Here is a 23,657-nt window from a genome sequence, read left to right on the forward strand (position 1 = left end):
GATGTTCCCCTCCCTGTGTCCACCAGAACTTAAAGTATAATGAAAGAAGAGGTGGGGGGCGGAGAGAGAAGGAGGAGGAGGAGGAGGAGAAGGAGGAAAGAAGAAAGAATGAATGAAAGAAAGAAAAGAGAAACAAACAAACAAACAAAGAACCACTCTGGAAATTAGATTAAAGAAGACCAAGGGTAAAAGCAGGAAGACCAGTGAGAAAGCTATTACAGTAATCCAGGGGAGAGCCAGGATGGCCTGGGCCAGGATTGTAGGGATGGTGGTAGTGAGAGGTGGTTGAGGTGATGATATACTTTGAACGTAAAGCCAACGGGATTTGCTGACAAAAGGTTTCAGGTTGAAGACAAAATAGTAGATGCTAATATTTCTGGTCTGATGAGTGGATGAATGGGGAAATATGGGAAGGAGCAGATTTGGGGTCAGATTGAGGTGAGATCATGAGTTTGGTTTTGGGCAGTTGACATAACCCAGTCTGCCAGGAAGTCATTTCTTAACACTGGCGACTCCCCTCCCAGCCCCGCCCCACTCAGCTGACAGCCCCTCCTGACCAGGAACCGGAAGGTATGAGCTCAGCGATGGCCCCACTTGGGCTTGCTTCCTGTAATGCTGGCTCAGCTTAGAAACGACTTAACATTCATGTGGCCTGCACTTTGTAGTTTTTAAAGTATTTCAGGCCGGACACGGTGGCTCATGCCTGTAATCCCAGCACTTTGGGAGGCCGAGGCAGGGAGATCACCTGAGGGCAGGAGTTTGAGACCAGCCTGGCCAACATAGTGAAACCCCATCTCTATTAAAAATATAAAATTTAGCTGGGCCTGGTGGCATGCACCTGTAATCCCAGCTACCCAGGAGGCCGAGGCAGGAAAATTGCTTGAACCCGGGATGTGGAGGTTGCAGTGAGCTAAGATCTTGCCATTGTACTCCAGGCTGGGAGACAGAGGGAGACTCTGTCTCAAAAAAAAAAAAAAAAAAAAAAAGTATTTCACACTTACTGATTCGTTTCATCTCACAAGAGCACCATGCAATCGGCGTCATCATCCCCATTTTGCACATTAGGGAACTGAGGCTTGAAGAGGTGAGGTGGCTTGCCCAGTGCTGTTTCACTGGTGGATAACAGGGTGAGAACTTGAATCCAGATTCCTGGATTCTAAGTCCAGGATTGTTCTTTTCTATATCTGCTTGCAGGCCGTGAAAGGGGATCCTACATCTTTCCTGTTAGTGCTGTGGGTGGCTTTGTTTAAGCAATGAGCTATGAGAGAACATTCCCCCCTCCTGCTGTGTGCACTGTGTGCAGGTACAGTGTGTGCAGGTACAATTAGAATGGCAGACCAAGGGCTGGCCATCTGCCTGGGGGAGTGGGATCCCAGGGGCTCCTGAATTGGGAGGGTCTTCAGCTTTCAAGTCCGCTCTGCAAATGACTTCATAACACCATAGGAACCAAAGATTGTAAAGCAAGTCTCTCCATCTCTTGCCCTGACCCTTCTACAAATTTGCCTGCCTTCATTTCCCCTTGACCCTCTTTCTTTTGTCTCCATGGCAGAGGTGTGAACTGACCTGTCTTAAGGGCAGTCATTCTACCTGACCACTGAATCCTATCCCCTTGGGTCACCCAAATGACACTTTCTTTCCTTTCACAACTACTGCAGCCTGGCCGGCTCCACTGTCTCTTCCTCATGTGCATTTAACTTGTTTTTATTTCTTCCATCTTTAAAAGAAAACCATCTACCCTCCTTACTACCAGGGCCAATGCCTTTCAAGGCTAAGTTACTTAAAATCGTAACCTATGCACCAGGCCATTTTCCACCTCCCACTGACTCTTCCACATACTGGAATCAAGCTTCTGCCATCTCCCTGCATCTGGCTGACCCATTTCACTTTGCTGGCCTCACTGAGGTCACCAGTGACCAATGGTCAAGGATTGACCCTTAACTTAGCGATGGCCACCCTGTTCTTAACACTGTTTCTACACTGGTCTCAAAGACATCACTCTGCCTTGCCCTTGGGGGCTTCCTCATCAGTCACCTTCTTGGCCTCCTTTTCCTCCAATTAGCTCCTGAATGTCAGAGCCCAGGGTTCCCCCTTCCCATGATCTAGCTGAGCTACCTTCTCCACAATATGACAGATTGGTGACTCCTAAGGTCCAAAGTTCTTTTTGGTAACTGTCTACCATTTTGGAGCAGATGCACCTGAGCTATTGCCTCCTCTGTTAGGTATCTGAATTTGCACGGATGTCCTCAGCCTCCTGGAAAGCTGAACATGGGGAGTTACAGGGCTGTTGTCCACTGGGACTCAATCTGACCCAATCTGGGGGTTGCAGAATGCAAGGGAGGAAGGAGAGTTGGCCAAAGACAGGATTTAGAGAAAAGCAAGAAATTAGGTCCAAAGGTCTCTCAAAAGAAATCGTTTCTGTTCCTTTAATGCAAAGGCCTAGGCCCTGGGGGTCAGCAAAGCTCCCCTCTCCCTTAGGAAAGCAACAGAGAGAAGAGGACAGGCTTGGGGAAGGAGGGGAGGGGGTGCAACTAGTTTCTTTCCTAACAACAATGCATTGGAGTAGAAGGTAACTCCCAGCTTTTGTACCAAGACCCTTCTGAAAGATCCCCTAAGCCCGTATTTTCACTTTCACTTGTATGTTCAGGTGTACGGACCTCCTAAAGTCAACCTGATCTGTGTGCCTGCCACCAGCTCAAATTAAGAACCTTAATCTGTGTATATGTCAGTCCCCATTGAGTCAGCACGGGGCTGGCATAGGGCTTAACAAGGAGGGAGCCTATTTCCAGGCTTGCCCAGGACAGCCCCAGTCCCTAATGTGGTTTTAAGACATTGGGCCATCTGTCGGTTCTAATGGCTATTGGGTGGGGAAAGGAAGTAAGGATAAAACCGAGCAATGACAGAGACCTAATCAGACCTGGGGACTGATCCTTACAGGGGTAAGTGCAAGTTCAATGCATAGCATCTCAAGCATTCCAAACCCAGGCTTGGCCCAGGAAACCTCAATATCCAACCCGTGTATTGCGAATGGGAAGGTGGCAGGAGGTCCTGAGCAACAGGAAGTATCTAAAGGCAGGAGAGTGGCTGCATGGGGAACCCAGGTGGTGAATGCATTCAGGGCGGGGGCACAGCCCATAGTCTCTATAGCTGACGCTGGAGGAAGCAGAGCTGGGCAGGGACATCTACCGAAACTGGGGTCCTTGACAGAAAAAAAAGGTCTGTCAACAAGCTCTTCTGAGTACTTAGTGTCTACAACTTTTTGAAATGGAGTCTGAGGTGAATCCATTGAATAGAGAAATATGGTTTGGTAAGAAACTGTGGTATGAGAAAGTCCAAGAATATAAGCAAACAGCTACACATTGGTACATATTCCCAGTTCCTTCCCAGCCCCTGGCCTTATGCTCAGCACCCGGAAACTCTCTTTGGAAGGTAGGTGTTCATGTGAAGCAGATTTTACCCGGACCCAAATACTAACCAGGAGGAAGGAAGGAGAGAGAACCCGGGGGAGGAGCTGTTGTGGCATTTGTGGTGCCAGGGTCATGACCAAGGGCATCCATACCAGAGGGCCCTGGCAATGATTCCAGTATTAAAGGGCCACCTTGTCAGCTTCCCCAGAGAACGTATGGGAAGGAAAACGATCCAAACGCCTGTGAATGTGACACACGTTCTTAGGCATTTTGCATGCGTCATTTCACCTAGGCAGGTGACATTTGAGACACAAACAGATTGAGGCTCAGAGAAGGTAAAGAAACATGTCCTAAGCACAGCGGGCAAGAAATAAGACTAGAACCCAAACCCCAATTAGTCAAAAATGGAAGCCCCCAAATCCCAAATTATTAAACATAATTTTTATTTCATCCAAGGCAAAGCTAAATACAATTCTACAATGCAAAACCTGTTGTAGAGACCAGACAGTCTGATTGCATCCATCCTGTGCTTGAACACAAGTCAGTGCCGGGTGGGTGCATCTGCGCCTCCCAGAGGCACTTGCACACCTGAGGCCTCCCAAGGCCCATCGCTGCATCATTCGATCTATAGTTACATAGGAAAACTGACTATGGGTATTGTCATCCAAGCCAGAGGAATAAACCATGCATAAGATAGTCAAAAGCACTGCATACCAGGTGGGAGGTGGGAGGGTAGGGACTCCAACCCGGGACAAAGTAAAGTAAAGCAAGCTATAGGATTTTCCCCAGAAGTCCCCCCTCCAAGAACTCCCTCCCCCCAGCCCTCTGATGGCAGCTGTCTGTAACAGTGAGATGAAGTCATGGAGTGACAGAACACAGAAGCACGGCTGGTCTTCTCCGTCTTTGATTCTTTCTCAGTCTCCAGATGCCTCAACAGGCACAGCTTGGACGAAGAAAGACGGCTCCTGAGAGGTCCGGAGTCTCTCCCATCACGCATCACCCCTTCCATGCAGAGCCCACCCATGCAGAGAGAGAGACTGGGTGTGTGTGCGTGTGTGTGTGTGTGTGTGTGTGTGTGTGTGTGTGTGTGTGTGTGTGTGTGTTGTAGAGATGAGACACAGAGATGAAGACAGGACAGACTTGGAACTATCCCTCCAATTAATACCTGGCTTCCCAGATCCCTTTCCAAGCCAAAAAGATGCTTTTAGACAAAAACTCGCCAAGCCTCACAACAGTCCTGTGAGGTAGGTAAGTATTATTACACCCATTTGATAGATGGAAAAAGCTGAGCCCAGAGAATCTACATGACCCATCTAGAAGTCAGCAGCAGAGCCAGGAGAGGAAAGAGAGAATGGCACCCTTCCTCTCCCCACTCTACGGGCCTTGGATTCCTCTTAAGACAGAGAGAGGAGCCCCAAGATGCTCTGCCTCTTCAAATGTTGCCATTGAGAAGGAAGAAGAAAGCAGTTTTGCATGAAGGCAGCTATAAGTTTTCTGAATGGCTGGTGGCTCTGGTTTGTCTGCTCCCAAAGCCAGGAAAATCTGAATCCCAGCCCATGATAGCTGCTGGGTAGAGAAGAATGGGAGGAGCACGGGCAGATCAGATGGGGGACTGGTGCGCTCAGCAGGTTGGCTAAGGGACACTGGCCACAGCCACGGGCACCCGCAGATGCTACTGCTTCTCAGACTCCCTCACCTCCACCCTCAGGAGGCTTGCAGCAGCTTTTTGATAGGGAGAGCTAAGGCAGACCCCAAACTCTCTGCAAAAGAGGGCTACTCCTCTCTCATCCCTCCTAGGGGCCCAGAGGACAGGGCATCAGAAAATCAGTAAGGGAGAGAGGGATTGGAAGCAGATGGGCAGAGAAGCCTGTTGTCACTTTTCCCTGCCATCCCTGGCCTCACCAGGTCTGCCCCACAGGTACTCACACAATGGGCTCCATCAGGAGATCCCACTCCAACATCACCACTTCCCCCTAGGGCAGGCTAGGACCCCCAGTGGGAGCACCTGGCTGATGTCTCCAAGATTCAGTCACTGACCAGTTCCAGCCTCACGACCCCCTCTATGACCCTGGGGAGGAGAGGGCTGGCGAACCCTCACCAGCGCCACACGGGGCTCTGCTGTTATGTCAGGACTTACCGCTGGAGAGGGACGGGGGTAAGGGATGAGACTCAGGACTAAGGCACAATCTAGCCCCACACACAAGGGGCGTGCAAACCACCTCTGAGAGAAGCAAAGAAAAACTGTGGGCACCCACTCCCTGCTTCTCTCCAACCCCAGGGTGGGAGGGGGTGGCCCAGCTGAGCAGGAAGCAGCTGGGAACCCAAGGACCCCCTCATCCAAAAGAAGAGAGTCCCTGAGAAGGCAGGCCTTGACCCAGGGCTGGGAAATGAACAACCCTGGGGGCAGGGAAGACGGAGGTGTGGTGGAGGGGGCGGGAGGAGTGAGCCCATGGGAGGTTGGAGGGTGCAGCCTCTCAGGTGGGAGGGGGAGGAGCAGAGGAATGCCCAGAGTGACCATGGTCCTGCCATGCCAGGGGAGGGGTTGCCAGCATTGGCAGGGCTGGGGCAGGCATCCCAGAGACCCAGGACACTGGCTTGCTACCTCTGCTGTCCAATTCCCCAAGTAGAAACGCTAGGAAAGGCGTAGGGAGCACTCAGGTGCTGCAGGAAGGCTCAAGGGGGCCCTTCCTGAGCCCCTCAGTAACCTGGAGAGCAGAGGAACAGGCTAGGTGGGCAGGACCTCTCAAGACCAAGGCAGCCAGCCCTGGTTGGGAAGGCTGAAAAACTCTGAGCAGGGGAGGGGATAGGCAGATAGGGTCCTGGGGCAGGGGAAAGGAAGTTCCCTACTTGGGAGACTGGGGGGAGTCTGGCATCCTGTGAAGCCAAGACAGCTCTCACTGTGGGCCTGCCCCCAGCAGGCCCACCCAGGTCTTCTCCAGAGTCCTTGAGCCCACTCCCACCTCCAGAGGAAGCCACCTCTTCCTCCACCCCATCTCCAGGGCCCAGCTCTTAGGACAGCCCTCACGGATCCTCCCAGTCCCCTGTGAAGAGGAGTCTGGAGGAAAACCAAGGCCCTGCTTGTGCAGGGTGGGGAGACTGAAGGAGACCCCATCTGCCCAGGTGTCAGGGGACCAGCCCCTCCACACCACCCTAGCCTCTCCTTTCTTGCTCTTGAATCTTCCACAGACCCCCTCCACTGGCCATCCCTTGTCCCTGGGGAGCCCTGACTGGGAAGGGGATGGGCAGGCTGGGCAGGACTCCGGTTTCTTGTGCCCGGAAAGACTACAGTTTGAGCCAAGCAGCAGATGTCTCAGGCACGTGGGTTCTACGGACGGGACTCAAGCATCAGTTTCATCATCAGAAAGGGGGTTCCCGGCAGCTGCCCAGCCGAAAGCAGGGCTCACACTTTTGAGGGTGGTTTCTCCTCTGCCTTGGAGCCAGGCAAGCCGTTCTCCGTATTGTCATTCCCCGAGGAGCTCACGAGACACTCCTTCCTGGAGAGGAAGAGAGAGGGGACAATGGCGAGGAGAGGAACAGGAATAGGGGTGGATTGTGGCGGGAGCCGTGGGCCCTGCACCCAGCCCTGTGCCTCTCCCTGGCCTTCTACAGAGCTAAGGCAGCCAAAGGCTCTGTCACCTAACCTCTCCACACCTCAGTTCCCTCATTTGTGAAATAGTTTAAGGGATGACACCTTCTGCATGGGGTGGCTGGAAGGAGAAATGAGCACGTAGAACCGTGCCTGGCATGTAGAAAGCTCTCAATTAGCCAGGCGAGGTGGCTCTCGCCTGTAATCCTAGCACTTTAGGAGGCCAAGGCAGGCGGATCACTTGAGGTCAGGAGTTTGAGACCAGCCTGGCCAACATGGCAAAACCCTGTCTCTACTAAAAATATAAAAATTAGCCGGGTATGGTAGCACACGCCTGTAGGAAGGCTGAGGCAGAGGAATCACTTGAACCTGGAAGGCGGAGATTGCAGTGAGCCGAGATCATACCACTGCACTCCAGCCTGGGCAACAGAGTGAGACTCTGAAAAAAACAAAAAGAAAAGAAAGTTCTCAATAAAGCTTAGCTGTCACCTAGTTGTCTCAACCTGGCAGAAAGCAAAGGGCACCAGGTGACCAGGTGCTGTTCCAGGGGTCACTTTTCCCTGCCATCCCTGGTCTCACCAGTTCTGCCCTCACCAGGTTCTGTGCTACGCCGGGGGGGTATCCAGGCCAACAAGGAGTGTGCAGAGGGCACAGAGCCGCTCTCCCCACGGCCCCCCAGACCTTCCTCCCTGAGCTCTCTGTGACCAGAGGTATTAATAGAACAGAGTCTGTGGAAGGGGCAGAGCAGGCAGGGGTTTGTCCTCAAGGATGACAGATCTGAGCAGAGTTTGGTGGGATGGAGCAGAAGGCAGCAGGAAGGAGAGAGACCGTCAGATGGGAAGACACCTCCCGGGAGCCACTTCACCCTGACCGCCCTGAGCTGGACATGCTCTGACTTCAGTTTGTGCCCCCTCCGCAGTAATGTTCAGGCTGAGCACACAGAGCTCCCCAGGGAGCACCTGCACCCCCTCTGAGCTTTCTGCTCATGAAAACGGCCATGTCTTTCACAGCTGCTATGGCTAAACTACATCCTACCCTCACCCTGGGCTTGGGCAGCTGAGTTTGAGGCCTTTGGGAAGGACTGAGTATTTTGTTCTCATTAATTTCATCTTGCCACATTTAGTTCCCAGCTCCAGCCTACCAACATCTTACTAGATCCCATTTTTTTCCAACACAGTCACTAGGCTTCTGGAAGTTTGATAAATATGACATCACTAGTGTAGTTCAAATGTTAATAATAACAACGAACAGGCGGAGCCCTGTGGAATACACTAAAGACTTCTACTCAGATGGATCCGTCTATCTATCTCTATAGTTCACCAAGCCAACTGCTAGCCACCTAACTGTATTCCATGCAGTCCATAATTCTCTACTGAGAACCTACTGGGTACCAGTCACTGTGTCAGGAAACGTGCACTCTCATACCGGATGTGACATTAAACAAGTGATTGTGTCACTGTGGCAAATAACGGGATGGGGGATGCAGGAAGTAGGGACCCAACCTAGGAAGCCTCCTCCTAGGAGTCAGGGAAGACTTTTTGGAAGCGTACTTTAAGCTGAAACCAAAAAGATGAGCAGGAAAAGCGAGGGAGTAAATTCCAGGCAGAGGAAACCACACCTACATTTCAGAATCGATGCAAAAGAGAAGCCCAGAATGGACGGTGAGACGCTGTCCAGTACCTCCCTGTTCTTGAGAAACCCCTGTCTCTGCTTTTCCCTGCTACTCCAAGGACCCCCTGAGGCTTCCCTATGGCCTGTCCCCTGCCCCCAGGCTCTCCCACCCAATTTCTCTGGCCACCATAGCCAGAACCTTTCTTCTGAGGCTCTCTGACCATGCCAGGGCCCTGCAGTCAGAAGTCAATCGCAGCCAGGACTCCCAAGTCCCCAAGTGTCTGTCCCCAACCCCCTCTTCAGGCTTTTTTTTTTCTCCTCTGCCCACCCCACCATACCCAGCTCTCTAAACAAACAAAAGTCTTGTTCTCCAGACACAATCCTACTTCCCAGACTTTTTGCCTTGGTGGTGTCTCCGTCTGGAAGAAACTCCCCTTCACTCTCCCCAGGGCTTAAGTTATATTCATCTCGCAAGACCTGCCGCAAACACCCATTCAGCCAGAAATCCTTCCCCAGAATTTCACCCTGTCCAGCAGCATTTTATCAAACCTCTTAGCTGGCACTGATCTCCTCTACCTTATATTACATTTATTTATATACACATTGATTTGTATCTGGTCTTCTTTAGTTAAGGGCAGAATCTCATTCTTTCCAGAATTTCCTACAGCACCTAGCGCTGTGTAGTGTCTCAAAAATAGCCATGAAATGAACAGATAAATGAATAAACTCTAGATATGCCCAGTGAGTCAGCAGAACATCCTGGCAATGGTTTAAGCTTTGAAGCCTAATTACTCAGAGTTCAAATCCCAGCTCTATCCCTTGCCAGCTGTGTGGCCTTGGGAAAGTCACTTCACTCCTCTGAGCCTCACTTTGTAATATAATAATTATGGGTGGTGTATAAAATTGTCTGCTGGGATTCCCAACATACGGTAGGCATGTGATGAATGACAGGGAGTGTTATTTTCCAGAGAAATCTCCTGTTCTGCCAGTGCCCTATCAAGAAGACAGTTAGCATTCCTTTTTTTTTTTTTTTTTTTTTAAGAGATGAGGTCTTGCTAAGTTGCCCAGGCTGGACTCATACTCCTGAGCTCAAGGCATCCTCCTGCCTCAGCCCCCCAGGTAGCTGGGACTTCAGGCACGCATATGCAGCTTGGCGTGTCTTGTTTTTGATGAACCCACTGTGGCTCTGAAGAACCGTTGTCTTTTCTAAGTGGTTTTAAACCATATATTGACAAATGTGTTCTCCATCCATCGATGGTAAGACTGGTTGTTAAAACAGAACCTAGTTAAGCTCCACACTTCTAGTCTCTCAAGATCACCAAAGCCCTCACTGCCTCTGGCCACAAGGCAGGCAGACAACCCTTGAGCTCTTCATTGACAATCGAGTTCCGGGGTCCTTCCCTGTCCCCAGCCCCAGCACCGCTACCTGTATGTCCCCACCCTACCTCTAACATCCATCCCCTCTTTCCAGAGTAAGTTGTGCCCTTTCCGGCAGAATTCCCTCTTCTCAGCAGAGCAGAGTGTTTCGGCACATGGGGTAGAGCCAGTTCTCTCTCCTTTTTGCTTCTCGTGACTACCTTCACCCTCTCTGTTCCAGTGGAAAGCCATCTCCTCACATCTGTCTTGCTCAGAACACAACTTTCAAATGCCTTTCCCTGCTCTAGTTTTGCAAGGTTCACCACATGCTGCTGTGGAGCCTGTCTGATACTGCTCCAAAAACTCTGGACCTGAGGGTTGCACCCTCCATGCCTCCCCCATCTTCCCTCCCTTTCCCCTTATAGATGTCTATTTTTATACCTGAACTTATCCCAGGGCTTCCTGGGAGGCTGTATCTGCCTTTTCAAACTTTTTAAAAATCACCCTCATCTGAATTTTCAGAATTTCCTAACAGAAGGATCTCGCTCCCATCTCCCTAGAAGCGTCTTCCCATTTTAGAATCTCTGTACATGAACTCTTACATTTTCTCTGATTTTTAAAGGCTCCCTAAGACCTTTGGTAAAGCACTGGGCTGGGTGGTACAAATGGAAAGAGAGGCTAATGGGATGGGAAGGCAGGCAGTGGGACGAGAAAGAGCCAGCAGCTGGTGTTTGTGTACTCAATGAATTGGACATATTCAACAAATATATATAGGGAGGATGGGGAAGTGGAAATCGATGAAGAAGGGGCTGAGAGACGGGGAGGAGGTTGCAAGGATAGAACAGAGAGCAGTGGGAATAGGAAGAGGGGCATGAGGAGGCAGGCGGAAGGCTGAAAGCTGGTGGGGGTAGACGAGAGGGTGTTGGGCTGGTGGGAGGACAGGAGTGTGCTCCAGGTCAACTCACTTCTTCTCTCGAGTCTTCTTCAGGATGAAGATGATGAGTTTCTTGATCAGCAGGATGAGGATGAGGAGCCCGATGACCCCGCCCACGACAGACAGGATGATGAGTGTCACTGTGTTGTCCACTTCTTCCACTGTGTGGCCCGAGCAGGGAAGAAAGGGAAGGCACAAAGGGAGCTGGAGTCACCTGGAGCCGAGCGCCGTGGCAATGCAAGGGCTGTGTAGCCTCCACCCTACCCCCTGGCATCTGGCGTGCATCCACTCCCAGACCCCCAGCCCTCCCCAGGCCTGCAGCAGGAAGCTGGAGAGGCAGAACATGGCATCCATCAGGCTAGGGCACACACGAGGGGCGTCTTTCCCTCTCCCCCGCCCCACATATGTCCTCCCACAGATGCGCTCACACAAGTTCTGGAACAAATCAGAGTTGGAGCCCATAACACTCAAGTTTGAGTCATGATTTCATTCTCAGATTGCCTTGCAAAAATGTCATCGCCTCTTTCTAGACCTCCTTTGCTCACACAGAAAAAAAATTAAGAATCTCTCTATGATACGTCTTAGACGGTGAGAAGACTGTGAAGTCAGAGAGTCTGGATTTTAAGAACAGGATTTAACCATCACTAACTAGCGGGTGATGTCGGGCAGCCCTTTGAACCCTTCTAGCCTCGGTTTCTTCATCCGAAAACTCAACTCCTGACTCCTTCCTGACCCTGCTCCTCCCACAGTCTTCCTCCTCTCCACCAACAACAACTTCATCCTCCCAATCCCTCCAACCACAATCCTTGGAGTGTTCTTTGATGCCTTTTAATCAAACCCTTTATCGGGCCTACCTGAGAATCCTGACGGCTGTAACTTTTAAAAATTCCAGAACCCGACCGCTCGCAACCTCCCTGGGCCCTGGCCCCAAGCTACCTCTTGCATGGATGTCTCAGTAGCTTCCTAACTGATCTCCTCCCTCCATCATCTATTCTTGGCATAGGGGCCTAAGTGAGCCTGCTCAGGCCTTAACTCCTCTGCTCCCAGTGGCTCCCGCTTCACTCATCCTTCCAGCAGGGTGGTTACACAATCTGGCTTGACCTGACTCCTCTATCACTCCTGTGATTCTTCATGCATCTGCCTCAGGGCCTTTGCACTCGCCTTTCCCTCCCTGTCTTCCCAAAGACACTCTCAAAGGTTCTCTCTCACCTCCTTTAAGTATCTCCACTCTCTCGCCTTTTCCAGAGAGCCCTTCCCTAATCACCCTGCTGGCACCCCATCTTCCTTCCCTGCTTAATTTGTTCTTAACACTGGCTATGTTCTCTTTTACAATATCATTTTCTTCTTTATTTTCTATTGTGTGTCTCCATACACAGAAGGGGAGGAAGGTAATCTCCGCAAAGGCAGGAATTTGTCTATCTTGGTCACATCGCGCCCTCCGAACCTCGAATGTCTGTCCCACACAAGGTGCTCCATAAATATGTGTTGAACAGATGGATGAGTGAATCTGTAAAGATGGAGAGACGATCCACCTCGAGGGGAGTTGGTGAGGAGCAAAGGAACTAAAGTCAGTCAGAGCACCTAACTCGGGACCTGGCACCCAGGAATGCTCCATCAATGCCGGTTCTCTTCCCTCTGAAAAGGCTGAGCACAAGTGGGGTGACGGGAGAGATGACACCATAGGCAGGCTCAGAAAAGCAGATTGGACGGCCTCTGGCTCTGCCCTGGCACACTCAAGATTGAACTCACGAGTGTCTCCCTCTCCAGGGACACGGTGTCATTCAGGGGAGCAGCAAATCCCCGGTGCACACGAAACACATCAGAGCCAGGGTTCCTGAGCAAGCCCCCTCCCTTTTTTTCTCTGCTTCACTTCCCTAGTCTTCCAGGCCCTCCCCTCCGTGGGACCACGCCTCATTCTCCAGACCTGGTTAACCTGTCCTCCTTCTCTAACCACACCAGGTCTGCTCAGGGACCACCTGGCTCCTTGTCATATGTCCCTTCCTTGTATGATTGGTCCTCCTGTGTCAGACAGGAATCCCAGGTAGGATGTAAGCCCACGGAGGACAAGGGCCATGTCTTACTCCATCTCTGTTGTTTTCACCTCCACTGTATGTATCATGTATCTCTCATGCTCTGCCCATTCCAGTTATTTATTTATCTTCTGTCCTACCTGGTATTGTGAATTCCTCAAGGAAGAATGTAATGTATCACTCATAGCACTTCTGAGTCCAACGCCTGACATTCAATTTTTGCTAATGGAATACCCAATGGTATTAATAATCAGCATTGGTGGAGAAAACCTTACTAGCCACAAAACACTTCCAGGTAGCATCTCTAACCCTCAATACAACCCTAGGAAAATGCAGCCATATTCCCATTTTACAGATGAGGAAAACGAGGCTTAGAGAGGCTAAGCATATTTCATGAGTTCTCCTAGCTTTTAGATGTAACTCCAGGAACTCTGGAAAGGCTAAAGCGAAAGAAAACACCAACACGGTCTATTCTGCCATTTCGCTGTAAGGCTGACTTGAGTGCCCCCCCCAAATCCCTTCCCAATCCACCGCCCTGGGCCAGCCCCTACTGCATACGTCTATCAACGACTTGGAGGAAGATGGTGGCGTGGTGCTGGAGATTATTCTCCTTGGGGTTCTTCACATGGCAGGTGTATTTGCCCGTGTCGCTGAACTCCAGGTCCCTCAGCACAATGGAAATGTTGTTCATTTTCTCCTTAGTAGAGCCTACCAGAGTGATGCGGTCATCATCTTTCAATGTCACCTTGGGGTCAGATTTCTCATTCTTCACAGTCCCCTCTATAAGCTGGTGGAGGAAGGGGATTGGGGAGAGAAGGTGGCCAAGAAAGAATCAGGGTCCTCAAGGGTCATGACATCCCACCAGCCCACTCCTTGGGTGCCTCCCCTGTCCAGGACCAGGAAGAGCCTGCAGTCACAGCCTGCTCCTTCCCCCGGAGGCTTCCTCTTCCAGCATCAATAGCGCTGCCTGTCTAACCTGAATTTCGCTTATTTCAGTCTAAATCCATTTTCTTTTATTAAGGTCTCCCTGGAATGCAGCACAGCTCTTACCACTCTCTTCATAAAAGCCTTTTACATAATGACTCCGGCAAGCACCACACTCATTTCCCTCTGTCACCTCCCACCCAGCCTTTGCTGACACCATGTCCCCTGCCCATCTGAATTCTGGCCCTCTATCAAGACCTGGATCAATCCCACAACTCTGCCCATCAGCATCCTCTGAGGTCAGCATTTAATTATAACCAGAGTTGGTCTCTTGTGGCTTCCCTGTGACAGTCTCAGGTTGGATCCCCCACTAGATTGCAGAGTGAGTACTCAATAAATACCTGTTGATCGGTTCACTCCCACCCCCACCACAGCCCGCCAATGCTCCCGAAGCGCTTCCTCTCTTCCTCTCTCCTTTCCCTGCCAGTCCTGTTTCTCAGCCCTTCCCTCATTTAGATTCTTCTCATTCCTTCTCTCCAAGCTTTCCAAAGGCCTTTCTCTCTCCTGTTTGTTAAACTATTGATTTCTAAGCAATTCGAGTTCTAGGTGTTTCTTAAAACCAGACAGAAGACTCTAGCCAAGAATTCCAGCAGTCCCCAAATTCTGGCAACACGATCTAAGCATCTCTCCCAGTTACATCCTTCCCGGCAGGCTCTGAAAAGAACACTGGGAGAAAGGGTGGCAAAAGGTGGGTTCTGGGGACCATCGCACTGGGTCTCAGTCCAGAAGGGACCAGAGCCTGGGAGGGGAGGCACGGGTGAGGGAGGCTGGGCGGTCTTGTCTTTCCCCCAAATACTTACAACCCTGAACGCGTCACTGCTGTTGTAGGTCCACCGGAAGTGGAGGTCCTCAAAGCCAAAGCAGCTGGAGAAGGTGCAGGGCAGCAGGATCTCCGTGCCGTTGACGGCGTAGATGTCGGTGGCCTTTCCCACAGACACTTCCAGCGACAGGGTTACGGGGAGCAGGAAGAGACCTGTGTAAGGAGCAACTCCCTTAATAAAACCCCACCAAAACCTCTGGCTGGAGCTCTGGAAGGGGATGCTCGGGCAGGGCGGGGTGGCTTGGCCAGTCAGGGAGGTCTCTATCACCCTCAGTGCCAGCTTCGGGAGGATGACTCTCTACTCCAATCAACACCGCCTGGGCCACCCTCCATCATTCTCCATTTCTCCCCGGGACAGGACTGAATTCTGCACCAGGTAGTAGCCCTTGTGGCGTTCGGAATGACCACCAGGGGTCACTCCAACCCAAGGAAACGAAGGCCTGGCCACTCCCGCGAGCCGCGCCCGGCTCTGCCAGTCACCTGGGGACGCCGTGCCTGGAGGCGCTCCCGCCGCACGCACCCCGGGACTGGCGGGGCGGGCTCCCTTCTGTTTGCAGGGGAATTCCCCCAGGACAGTGCGCGCCTCTCGCCAGGTTTTAGGAACTGGAAGGCGGGGTGGTCGGGGCCGGGGAAGAGCCGGGTACCGTAAGGTGAAGAAGAGAAACGCCGCCGCCGCAGTCCCGGGCCGCAGTCCAGCAGCCTCTTGTCCCCGGGCCCTGGAGGCTCCTCCCCGGGCCCCTGGGGCAGAGAGGCAGAAGGACTGTTTCAGTCCGAACCTCGCTGGGCCAGACGAGTCCGACGCCCTCCGGCCGCCAAACGGGACTCTGGGAACCGCAGGAAGACTGCCCGGCGCGGGGCTTGGAGCTGGACAGCCGCGGGGGAGCGCGGGTGCAGCCAGGATGGGAAAATCGGAGGCAGAAGATACCCTGGGGAGGGATTCTGGGCCAGCCCGAGTACACAAGCGCGGGGGCGGGACGGGAAGGGCGCTGGACCCGCGGTCCCCTCCTGAGCCCAGCAGCCAGGCCGCCCTGCCACACTCCGACCCCTCGTCCCGGCGCGTCCCCAGAGCGCCCCCAGGCTTCTTTCCCACGCTTCGAACCTCCTCCCCAGCACTCCAACGCGGCCCCCTCGGCTGGGACGAGGTCTCCAAACTCCCGCTCCCGAGTCCTTGTAACGGGGCTTGCCTGGTTCCCCCCACCCCACCCCCCACCCCCTCTGCGTCCTGCAGATGCCTCAAGGGAATCCCACTCGCCTTATGGTCGGTGGAGGCAGGTAGGGTGTCCGGAAGTGGATGCCTGCCTCACCTCGTCCCTAGAGGAACCCCCACTCTCAGGAAGGCCCTCTGTTGTCTAACTTAATTCCCTGTTCTGCATCATAAACCTCTTGTTTTGCCCCCACCCAATGATAATGCGTCTGAGTAATGCTTGTCAAATGACAGAAAAGGAGCTCCAAGGAGAGCAGGCAGCCCTGCTCGCTCAGCTTCTTCCTGTGCCCTTAGCCCTTAGCTTCTGAGGACAAAGTGGAATGCTCGAAGCCCTCAGCCCCAAAATCACACCCCGTGGTCCAGTAATCCCAACGCGATCCTGCCACTGTCAATAACAATAGCAACAGCTGATATTAACTGAGCATCTACTATGTGCCAGGCACATTTTAACCTCACGCCTGTTACAGCTCCGCCTTATGAGACAACTGAGCCTAGAGGTTGGCAACTTGCCTAAGAGACCCGGATTTGCCCACCAGAGCTCCAATTAGTGCTGGGAAGTTATTTCAGTTAGTCCTTATTTTTGGTCAGCTCCTAGGATTTGCAACCAGCCAGGATTTGTTCTAGAGCCATGGTTTTCAAACTTAAGAGAGCATCAGAATCCCCTGGAGAACAGTTACAGCTAGCTCTGCCCAGCCCCTGGAGTTCCGCTTCAGTCGGTCTGGAGTGGAGCCTGAGCCTTTACATTTCTAAAAAGTTCCCAGGGAATGCTGTGTGCAGGGACCACACTTTGAGAATCACTGTGCGACAGGATTTATGCATACTAACTCAAAAAAAAAAAATTTTTTTTTTTTTTGACACAGAGTCTCTCACTGTCGCCTGAGCTGGAGTGCAGTGGCATAATTTGGCTCACTGCAACCTCTGCCTCCCAGGTTCAAACGATTCTCCTGCCTCAGCTTCCTGGGTAGCTGAGACCACAGGTGCCTGCCACCACATTCGGCTAATTTTTTGTATTTTTAGTGAAGATAGAGTTTCACTATGTTGGCCAGGCTGCTCTTGAATGCCTGACCTCGTGATCCACCTGCCTCAGGCTCCCAAAGTGCTGGGATTACAGGCAGGAGCCATCTCGCTCCTCCCTAACTCCAACTTTTATTAGAATGCCCAAAGGCAGGTATAATGTTCCCATTTTATATATGATGAAATTGAGGCTCAGACAAGTTAAATCGATTTTCCCAGGGCCACATAGTAAATGGTGAATTTGAAACTGAGCACTTACTATAGGATAGAAGAGAGATTTTATATACACTGTCTCAACCCTCATAATCATCCTGTAAGTTACTATTTTTATTCTCAATAAACAACTGAGGAAACAAGCCTAAAGAGATTACCTTGCTCATGGCCAGCCACCCAGTGAGTGGCATAAGCAGCATTCAGACATTAGCCCCCCTTCCACCACTCTGCCACGTGCTGTCCAGGCATAGCGCTCCATAGAACTCCTGCCTTTCTGTTTACCTCTGCTCTCTGCCCCATCTCCCCGAGGTCTAGGGACTGAAGCCAGACACAAGAGCCCACTCTCCAGGCTGCGGCCAGCACTAGAACCTTCTGATGGGAGACACAAACTCTGCTTCCCACCCTCCATAGTCTCCACAAACAGGAACTGAATGCAGAACAGTGGACAGCAAAGCTCTCGGACAAGGCAGCTTCCTGATAGCTAATGGCCTCCCTCCAGGCGCAAGGAGTGTGGCAGCTCCTACCCCAATGCTCATCAGCATACCAGTCCAGGAGTCAGCATCCTGGAGGAGATGGGGGAACTCAAATCAGTGCCCAAATCTCACCACCTCAACCTCAGCCAGAAAGAGGGGTTCAAGAGCACAAAAGATACATGTCAAAAGGGAAATCTTGTTGGTTGCTTTAAATAGAAACGAACAAACAAACAAACAAAAAGAGCAAAAGACGGGTCCAGAAGAGAGGAGAACACTATTTCTTTAAGGTCTGGCTTGTGACACAGTACACATTTCTGCCTGGTTTGTGTGCGCCTATATGGATGACTTAACTCGAATACACTCAGGACTCTGCGAGTGAAGCATTGCCCTTTCCTCAGTAGCTACGAGGGGAAAATGAAAATCGGCAGAAATGGCTTTGCAGAGTCCAGAGCCCTGCCCGAGTGAAAGCACCAGAGAGGGTGGGTAGGCCTGGCTTCTTCAGTGCACAGCCCTCCCGGCCGGGTGTCATGCAGTCCTGACAGTTACGTTTCGGAGGATCCTGCACAAGAAAGCCGAGGGGCCCGCCTTCCATACCCCGTGTCTCCTGTGAGGCTGCTCTGGGGGAAAGGGGGCAGCCAGAGGCAGGTGTTCGTCCACAAAGGCCCCGGAGGGAGGCTTCAGGATGACCAAGCCCAGAGAGGACTGGTGAGCACACGCAAGCAGGCCCCACTCTGCTAGCTGACCTTGAGAAAGTCAGAGGTGCCACATCCAGTGAACCGATCCCCACACCAGGGCAGGGATGCCTGTCCTTCCTACTTCTTGAGCTTGGTGTGAAGCCAAAACAGGAGATCATAAAACACAAGAAGGGCTCCCGTGAGTGGGCACCCTGCGGGTAGAGGAGGGTGGTGTTTGAAAGGGGATCAGGGGACACGGGTGTCCCTTATCACAGGTAACCAGGGCACCCCCAGCTGCCCTTAATAACCAGTGTCAGCCAAGAATGTCTCTCGGTCATTCCCACGTTCACCCTGTGCCACATCTTGGCTTGTTTCCATGTGGCCGTGTCCCTGAAGTCAAGAAAGCCTTGCTTCGCTCTTTTCTAAACTTAATTCTAGAATGTTAAAGTGGACATGTGTGTGAGAGTGGGGGACCTCCTTCCGGCATTGTGGAATTGTTGAACAAGTCTTCCCAGTCATGATCCCGTGGCATTCAATCCTCAACCCGAAAACCTTGCTTTTCCTCACTAAAAGGCCCTACATCCACTTAGCCACTCTCAGAATGGCCATTTTCTTTGCCTTCTCCGAAGTCCTCGGCCCCCTGCCATCCTCCTCTGAGGTTTTCTCTGAAGATTGACTCAGGATAACTTTTGTTAAAGTGGAAAAGAATGGGCACATGCAAATCATATTGTTAAATATTCACACCAGCAGGAATCTTATGGCAGCTACCATTTATCCCAAGGCAAATGTGGAGGCAAGAAACCTTCCCCCACGGTTTCCCACATCCAGGGATCAGTCACAGCCACACCAGGGTGGTGGGAGGAAAGAGAGTCAGGCCGGTACCCACTCTAAGTGTAGCTCTGAGGGCTTGCTGGCATGGCAAGGGGACAGACGACTGACTAATAGGGAGGCTGATACACTCCGGCCCAGGGAGGTAGAGGGGCTCAAAGTTAGAGCCGGGAGGCACAAAGTGAGCAGAGGCTGGCAGGACCGGACCCTGCTGGGGTGGAGGCCCTGGGGGCTTTGGGAGGCAGGACTGGGCCAGGCAAGGCCCCTGGGCCCAGAAACAAAGGAAAGATTTCAGGTCCCTCTCCCTAGGCAACCTGCCTGCTTCCTTCGTATCCCCGGGAGCTTTGCTGGGATGGAAGCATGCCCCTGAGACAGCATGGGACGTTCAATGAAACCAGCTTTGCAAACAAGTCCCAGCAGCATGCCTGTCCCTCCTCTTACAGGCCACAGAGCAGCTTGGGTTGGCATGACCCCCCCCTGGTTTATGCAGAGATCCCTACACCTTCCTGAGGACCGGCAGCAGGGCAAGGTGGTCCACTGTGCCCAGTCTCCCTCTCATGCTGATCCCACCAGAAGCCAGGCAGTCATAAGAGCTTTGGGACCCCAGCCTTCTCTCGGGTACCCCCACAGGCTTGCACCTCTAGCAGGTTCAGGAGAACTAAGCGTGTTTTCCAGATTCCAACTCCCTCCACTTCTCCCCTTTCCTCTCTTCTTCCCCACAGTCTTTCCTTCTTCCTCTGAGTGGGACTGAGCACCCTCTCCTTACTTGCATTCTCTTTAAACAAGCCCTTAATAAATACACACCAGGGGAAATAGGGTTGTGCAACATAGCACCCTCACAAGTGATAATTAAACACAGATCACAGCAATTAAGTAAATGGGGGAACAAGGAAAGAGTGGGCAGGACAGAGATATTACCAGTTACATGCTTAGGAAGAGACTGGAACCCGCATGAACCTCAGTGGCAACGAGACAGCCTTGGAAACTGCTTTTCAGTTTAAGAAAAGGGCATTTTGTTAGGTTATCAAAAATCACTTTGGTCTCAGTCTGTGGGATTGTGTTTGATATGGGGAGACAGGAATAGGATTCCTGGGAGTCCGCTGCTCTGCATTCAGTCTCCAAAGCTGTGAAAACAGCAGCTCTAGGCCCCTCAAGCCTCTATCCTTCCACACTCATGCCCCAGAGCCTCAATTATTCTTCAGCCCTGAGCACAACCCCTATTGACCTTCCCCCTCACCAGACTTGGGTTGACTGGGAAGCAGTGTGGTGTGACAGAGCCCAGGAAACCCAGATTCTGTCCCACTTGGCCATCAGTTGGCCATGCATCCCTAGACAAGTCACCATCCCTCTCTGGACCATGACTTTCTCATCCTTAGGAGAGCTCTGTGCTCTGGTTCCCCCAAGTCCCTGCCAGCTCTGATGCTCCCAGGGAACACCCCCAGTTGGCTGTCCGCTCGTCTCTGTGTCTCCCCCACTGGACTGAGAGCAAGGATGTCATCTATGTCCTAAGCTCAGACCGATGCCCCTGTGAGGGCTCAGTCAGCGTTGCCTGGTCAAGGGCCAACGGGACTTTGGCTGGAGTCTCTCTGCAGACCAGCGGGGCAGGGGCAGGGGCAGGGGCAGGGCACATGGGGCCAGCCCTGCAGGTCTCCCACCTACAAGTCACTTTGCTCTCTCCCAAAGGCTAGCTCAGAAATTCATCCAACCCGTATCAATAGGCCTTAGCCCCCACCTGGTCTATACAGCTGAACAGTCCTTGGAGAAGGTGGGGCATGGGCAGACAGGCCATCCTTCCTGCTCTGTTCCCCAAAAGTGTTGGAGTAGACAGATATCTCTTTTGCCTCCTCTGGACTCAGGAAGAATGGATGCCAGCTGGTCAGAGTCTGCCCTCATGCAATTCATGGAGAAGGGTGGCTGTGGGAAGGTTCAGGCGGCTCGTGTCCCATCTACGTACTGCTGGATCCTATTGACATGTGCCAACGCAGCCCTAAGAAGTTTAGGACCAAAGGCGACCCCCTGGCTGGGGGCTCCACTGTCCCAGACAGGCCTCTTTCTCTGCTGTTCTCCATTCTTCTGCCTCTTTGCATCTCTCCCTCCCTCCCTTGCACCACTCCTGCACTCACGCTCGCTCTCTCTCTCTCTCTCTCTCTCTCTCTCTTTCTCAAACACACACACACACATACACACACACACACACACACACACACACACACACACAGCCACACATACACAATCATTTTCAGGGCCCTCTTGGTTGCCCACGGAGGCCTGGTTCTATGAGTATTGGAACAAACCAAGGACTGGCATCCCACCAGCCAGGAAGATAACCCAGAGGTGTGAGGTGGGGTAGTTTAATGACTGTATGAGTTTGAATGCCTCAGTGACCCCTTACCCCTGCCATGGCCAGCGTGGGGACCTAGGCTGATCTGAGGTGGGATGAAGGGAAGTAGCATGGAATGGCGCTGTGCCCACCTGGTGAAAAGGAGCCTCAGGCCCCACTGAGGCCCACTTGGTTAAGGTCACTGTGAAACCAGCATGACATCTGTGCCAAAGGTACAGGAAAAAATACCGGTGTCTTCCATCTAGCGGTACAGATGTAAATAAACATCCCAAGTACAAGAAATACTGTCTCCCCTCTTCACCACCAGGCACCAACCTGCTAGGTCTGCACACAGTTTACATTCGCAGAAACACTAGCCACTTCCTGTATAAGCTTCTGTCTCCCTGTTTTCAGCACAAATACCTACACCGCGTGTCTTACCCAATGCAGGGAGCTGCCAAAAGCCAAATCTGACCAATACAAACAGGAAGAGATGCTGTTGCCAGAGCTGGAGTCAGCTTACATTAAAGTCTGGCTATGATTTATCAGGAGATTACAGTCTGGACTAATAAATATTCCCTATCTCTTGGAGTTTGACACTCAAAACTCTTATGTGCATATTAAAGATATGAATAATGCTTCTCCCTCCGTGTCCTCTGTCTCCATATTCACTCCAAAAATGAAGAGCCAGGAGCAGGTCAAACGGGTCTTCCCTATGGAATTTCTTTGCAGGAAGAGAAACAAGGCCCTTCCTAAAGGGCCTTGAATGATCCCACAAGCCCCTCCAACCCCTTTCAGCTTTCAAGTGCCACTACAGAGAAGTCAGAGGGCTCTGAAGGAGGTAGAGGGCAGAGGGGCAAAGCAGGAAAATGACCCAGGAAGAAGGGGACTCCCCCACCCCCCATTGGTGCCTGCTTGGTGCCTGGGAAACAAGCGAACGGCTCTGGGCAGGGAGGGAAACCACCATCCCAATAGTCACACGTGCAACCCACCTGGCATCTCCTGCACCCAAGACACCGACCCCCTCCTCCAGCATCCCGAACCTCTGAACTCGGGAGACCCGCGCTGCAGCCCCAAGATCCAGCCCCAAAAACCTGGAGCTGAAGGCTCCAGATACAGCAAAAAACTAATCCGGAGACTGGCGGGCTGATGAGGTAGAGGGGGACGCGCAGGGTCCCCAGGGAGCACAGCCTCTGAACCAGCGTCCAGCGGGAAGCCTGCGGCCACCGTCCTCATTCCGTGCCGCACTCCAAAGCCCACCCTATCCAAGTCATCTCCCTTCTCGAGTGTCCCCTTCTTTGGGGGTGGGAGGAGGCAAGAGAAAAGACCAAGCTGGGGCTGCCTTACCCAAAAGCCCAGTGCCCAGCCATCTCGCCGGGGCTTTGCCTCGGTCCCCAGCCCCGGGCATAGTCCTGTTCTCTCCGGAGCGCGCCAGGGGCGCGGGGATGGAACACAGGGCACAACCGCGCTCTCCGCCCGAGGTCGGCATTCGGCCACGAAGCTGCTCCGGAGCTCTGCGCCGCAGGTCGGGGCTCGGGAAAGTTAGCGGGCAGAGAGCGAGAGGAGGGGGAGGGAGGGAACGGGGGGGGGGGGGGAGGCGCGCTCGCCCGCCGCTGGAAGCCGGCTGCAGGAGCGGCGGCGGGAGGGGAGGAGGAGGAGGAGCCGGAGCAGCAGCGGGAGGAAAACTGAGCGAGCGCAGCGGCGAGCAAGGCTGCGCCTCTTCTCTGGAAGTGCTCCAGCCGCAGAAGGGGCGGTGGCCGCCGCCGAGCCCAGGGAGCCCCCGCCCGCCGCGCACCCTGCCCCGGGCTCCCAGCCTCAAGGTCCCGGAGCCCCCAGACCAGGCCGTGACCCCAACTCCCTCTCCAGTGGGGCTGGGCTGCTGCGGCTGGCACTGCAGGGCCGGCCCGCAGCAGCCCGCATCATCCCTTGAGCTGAGCTGCCAATTAGGAGCACAGTTCTGGGGGGAGCAGAGGTGGAGCTGTTCGGTTGTTGGAAGGCTGTTTTGCTCTGCTTCTGGGGAACACGGGAAGGTTAGCGGCTCCCTCTCCCTGGACCGCCAAGGGACCGCTCGAACGTCCGCAACAGACACTGCCGCAACGGGTGGGCGTGTGCGGGCTTGCCCACTGCAGCCTGCGCCTCCTTGGTGGCCGTGCGACTTGGCGCGCGTGCAGACTCGGGACCGGCGCCCGCCACCTTCGGCCCCGCG

General features: G+C 52.9%; 1 protein-coding gene across 1 annotated transcript; it reads right to left on the reverse strand.

Moving 5' to 3' along the window:
* Positions 1-3,830: 3,830 nt before the first annotated feature.
* SCN4B (sodium voltage-gated channel beta subunit 4) lies at positions 3,831-23,183 on the reverse strand. The gene is made up of 5 exons (XM_003923643.4): positions 22,799-23,183; positions 14,706-14,878; positions 13,480-13,708; positions 10,923-11,052; positions 3,831-6,898 (listed from the first exon to the last, which is right to left on the reverse strand). The coding sequence occupies exons 1-5, from the start codon at positions 22,938-22,940 to the stop codon at positions 6,805-6,807; spliced, it is 768 nt and encodes a 255-aa protein (XP_003923692.1). The 5' UTR covers positions 22,941-23,183; the 3' UTR covers positions 3,831-6,804.
* Between the last annotated feature and the right edge of the window lie 474 nt (positions 23,184-23,657).

The sequence above is a fragment of the Saimiri boliviensis genome, chromosome 6 (genome assembly GCF_048565385.1).
Source record: "Saimiri boliviensis isolate mSaiBol1 chromosome 6, mSaiBol1.pri, whole genome shotgun sequence".
Classification (NCBI taxonomy): Eukaryota; Metazoa; Chordata; class Mammalia; order Primates; family Cebidae; genus Saimiri; species Saimiri boliviensis.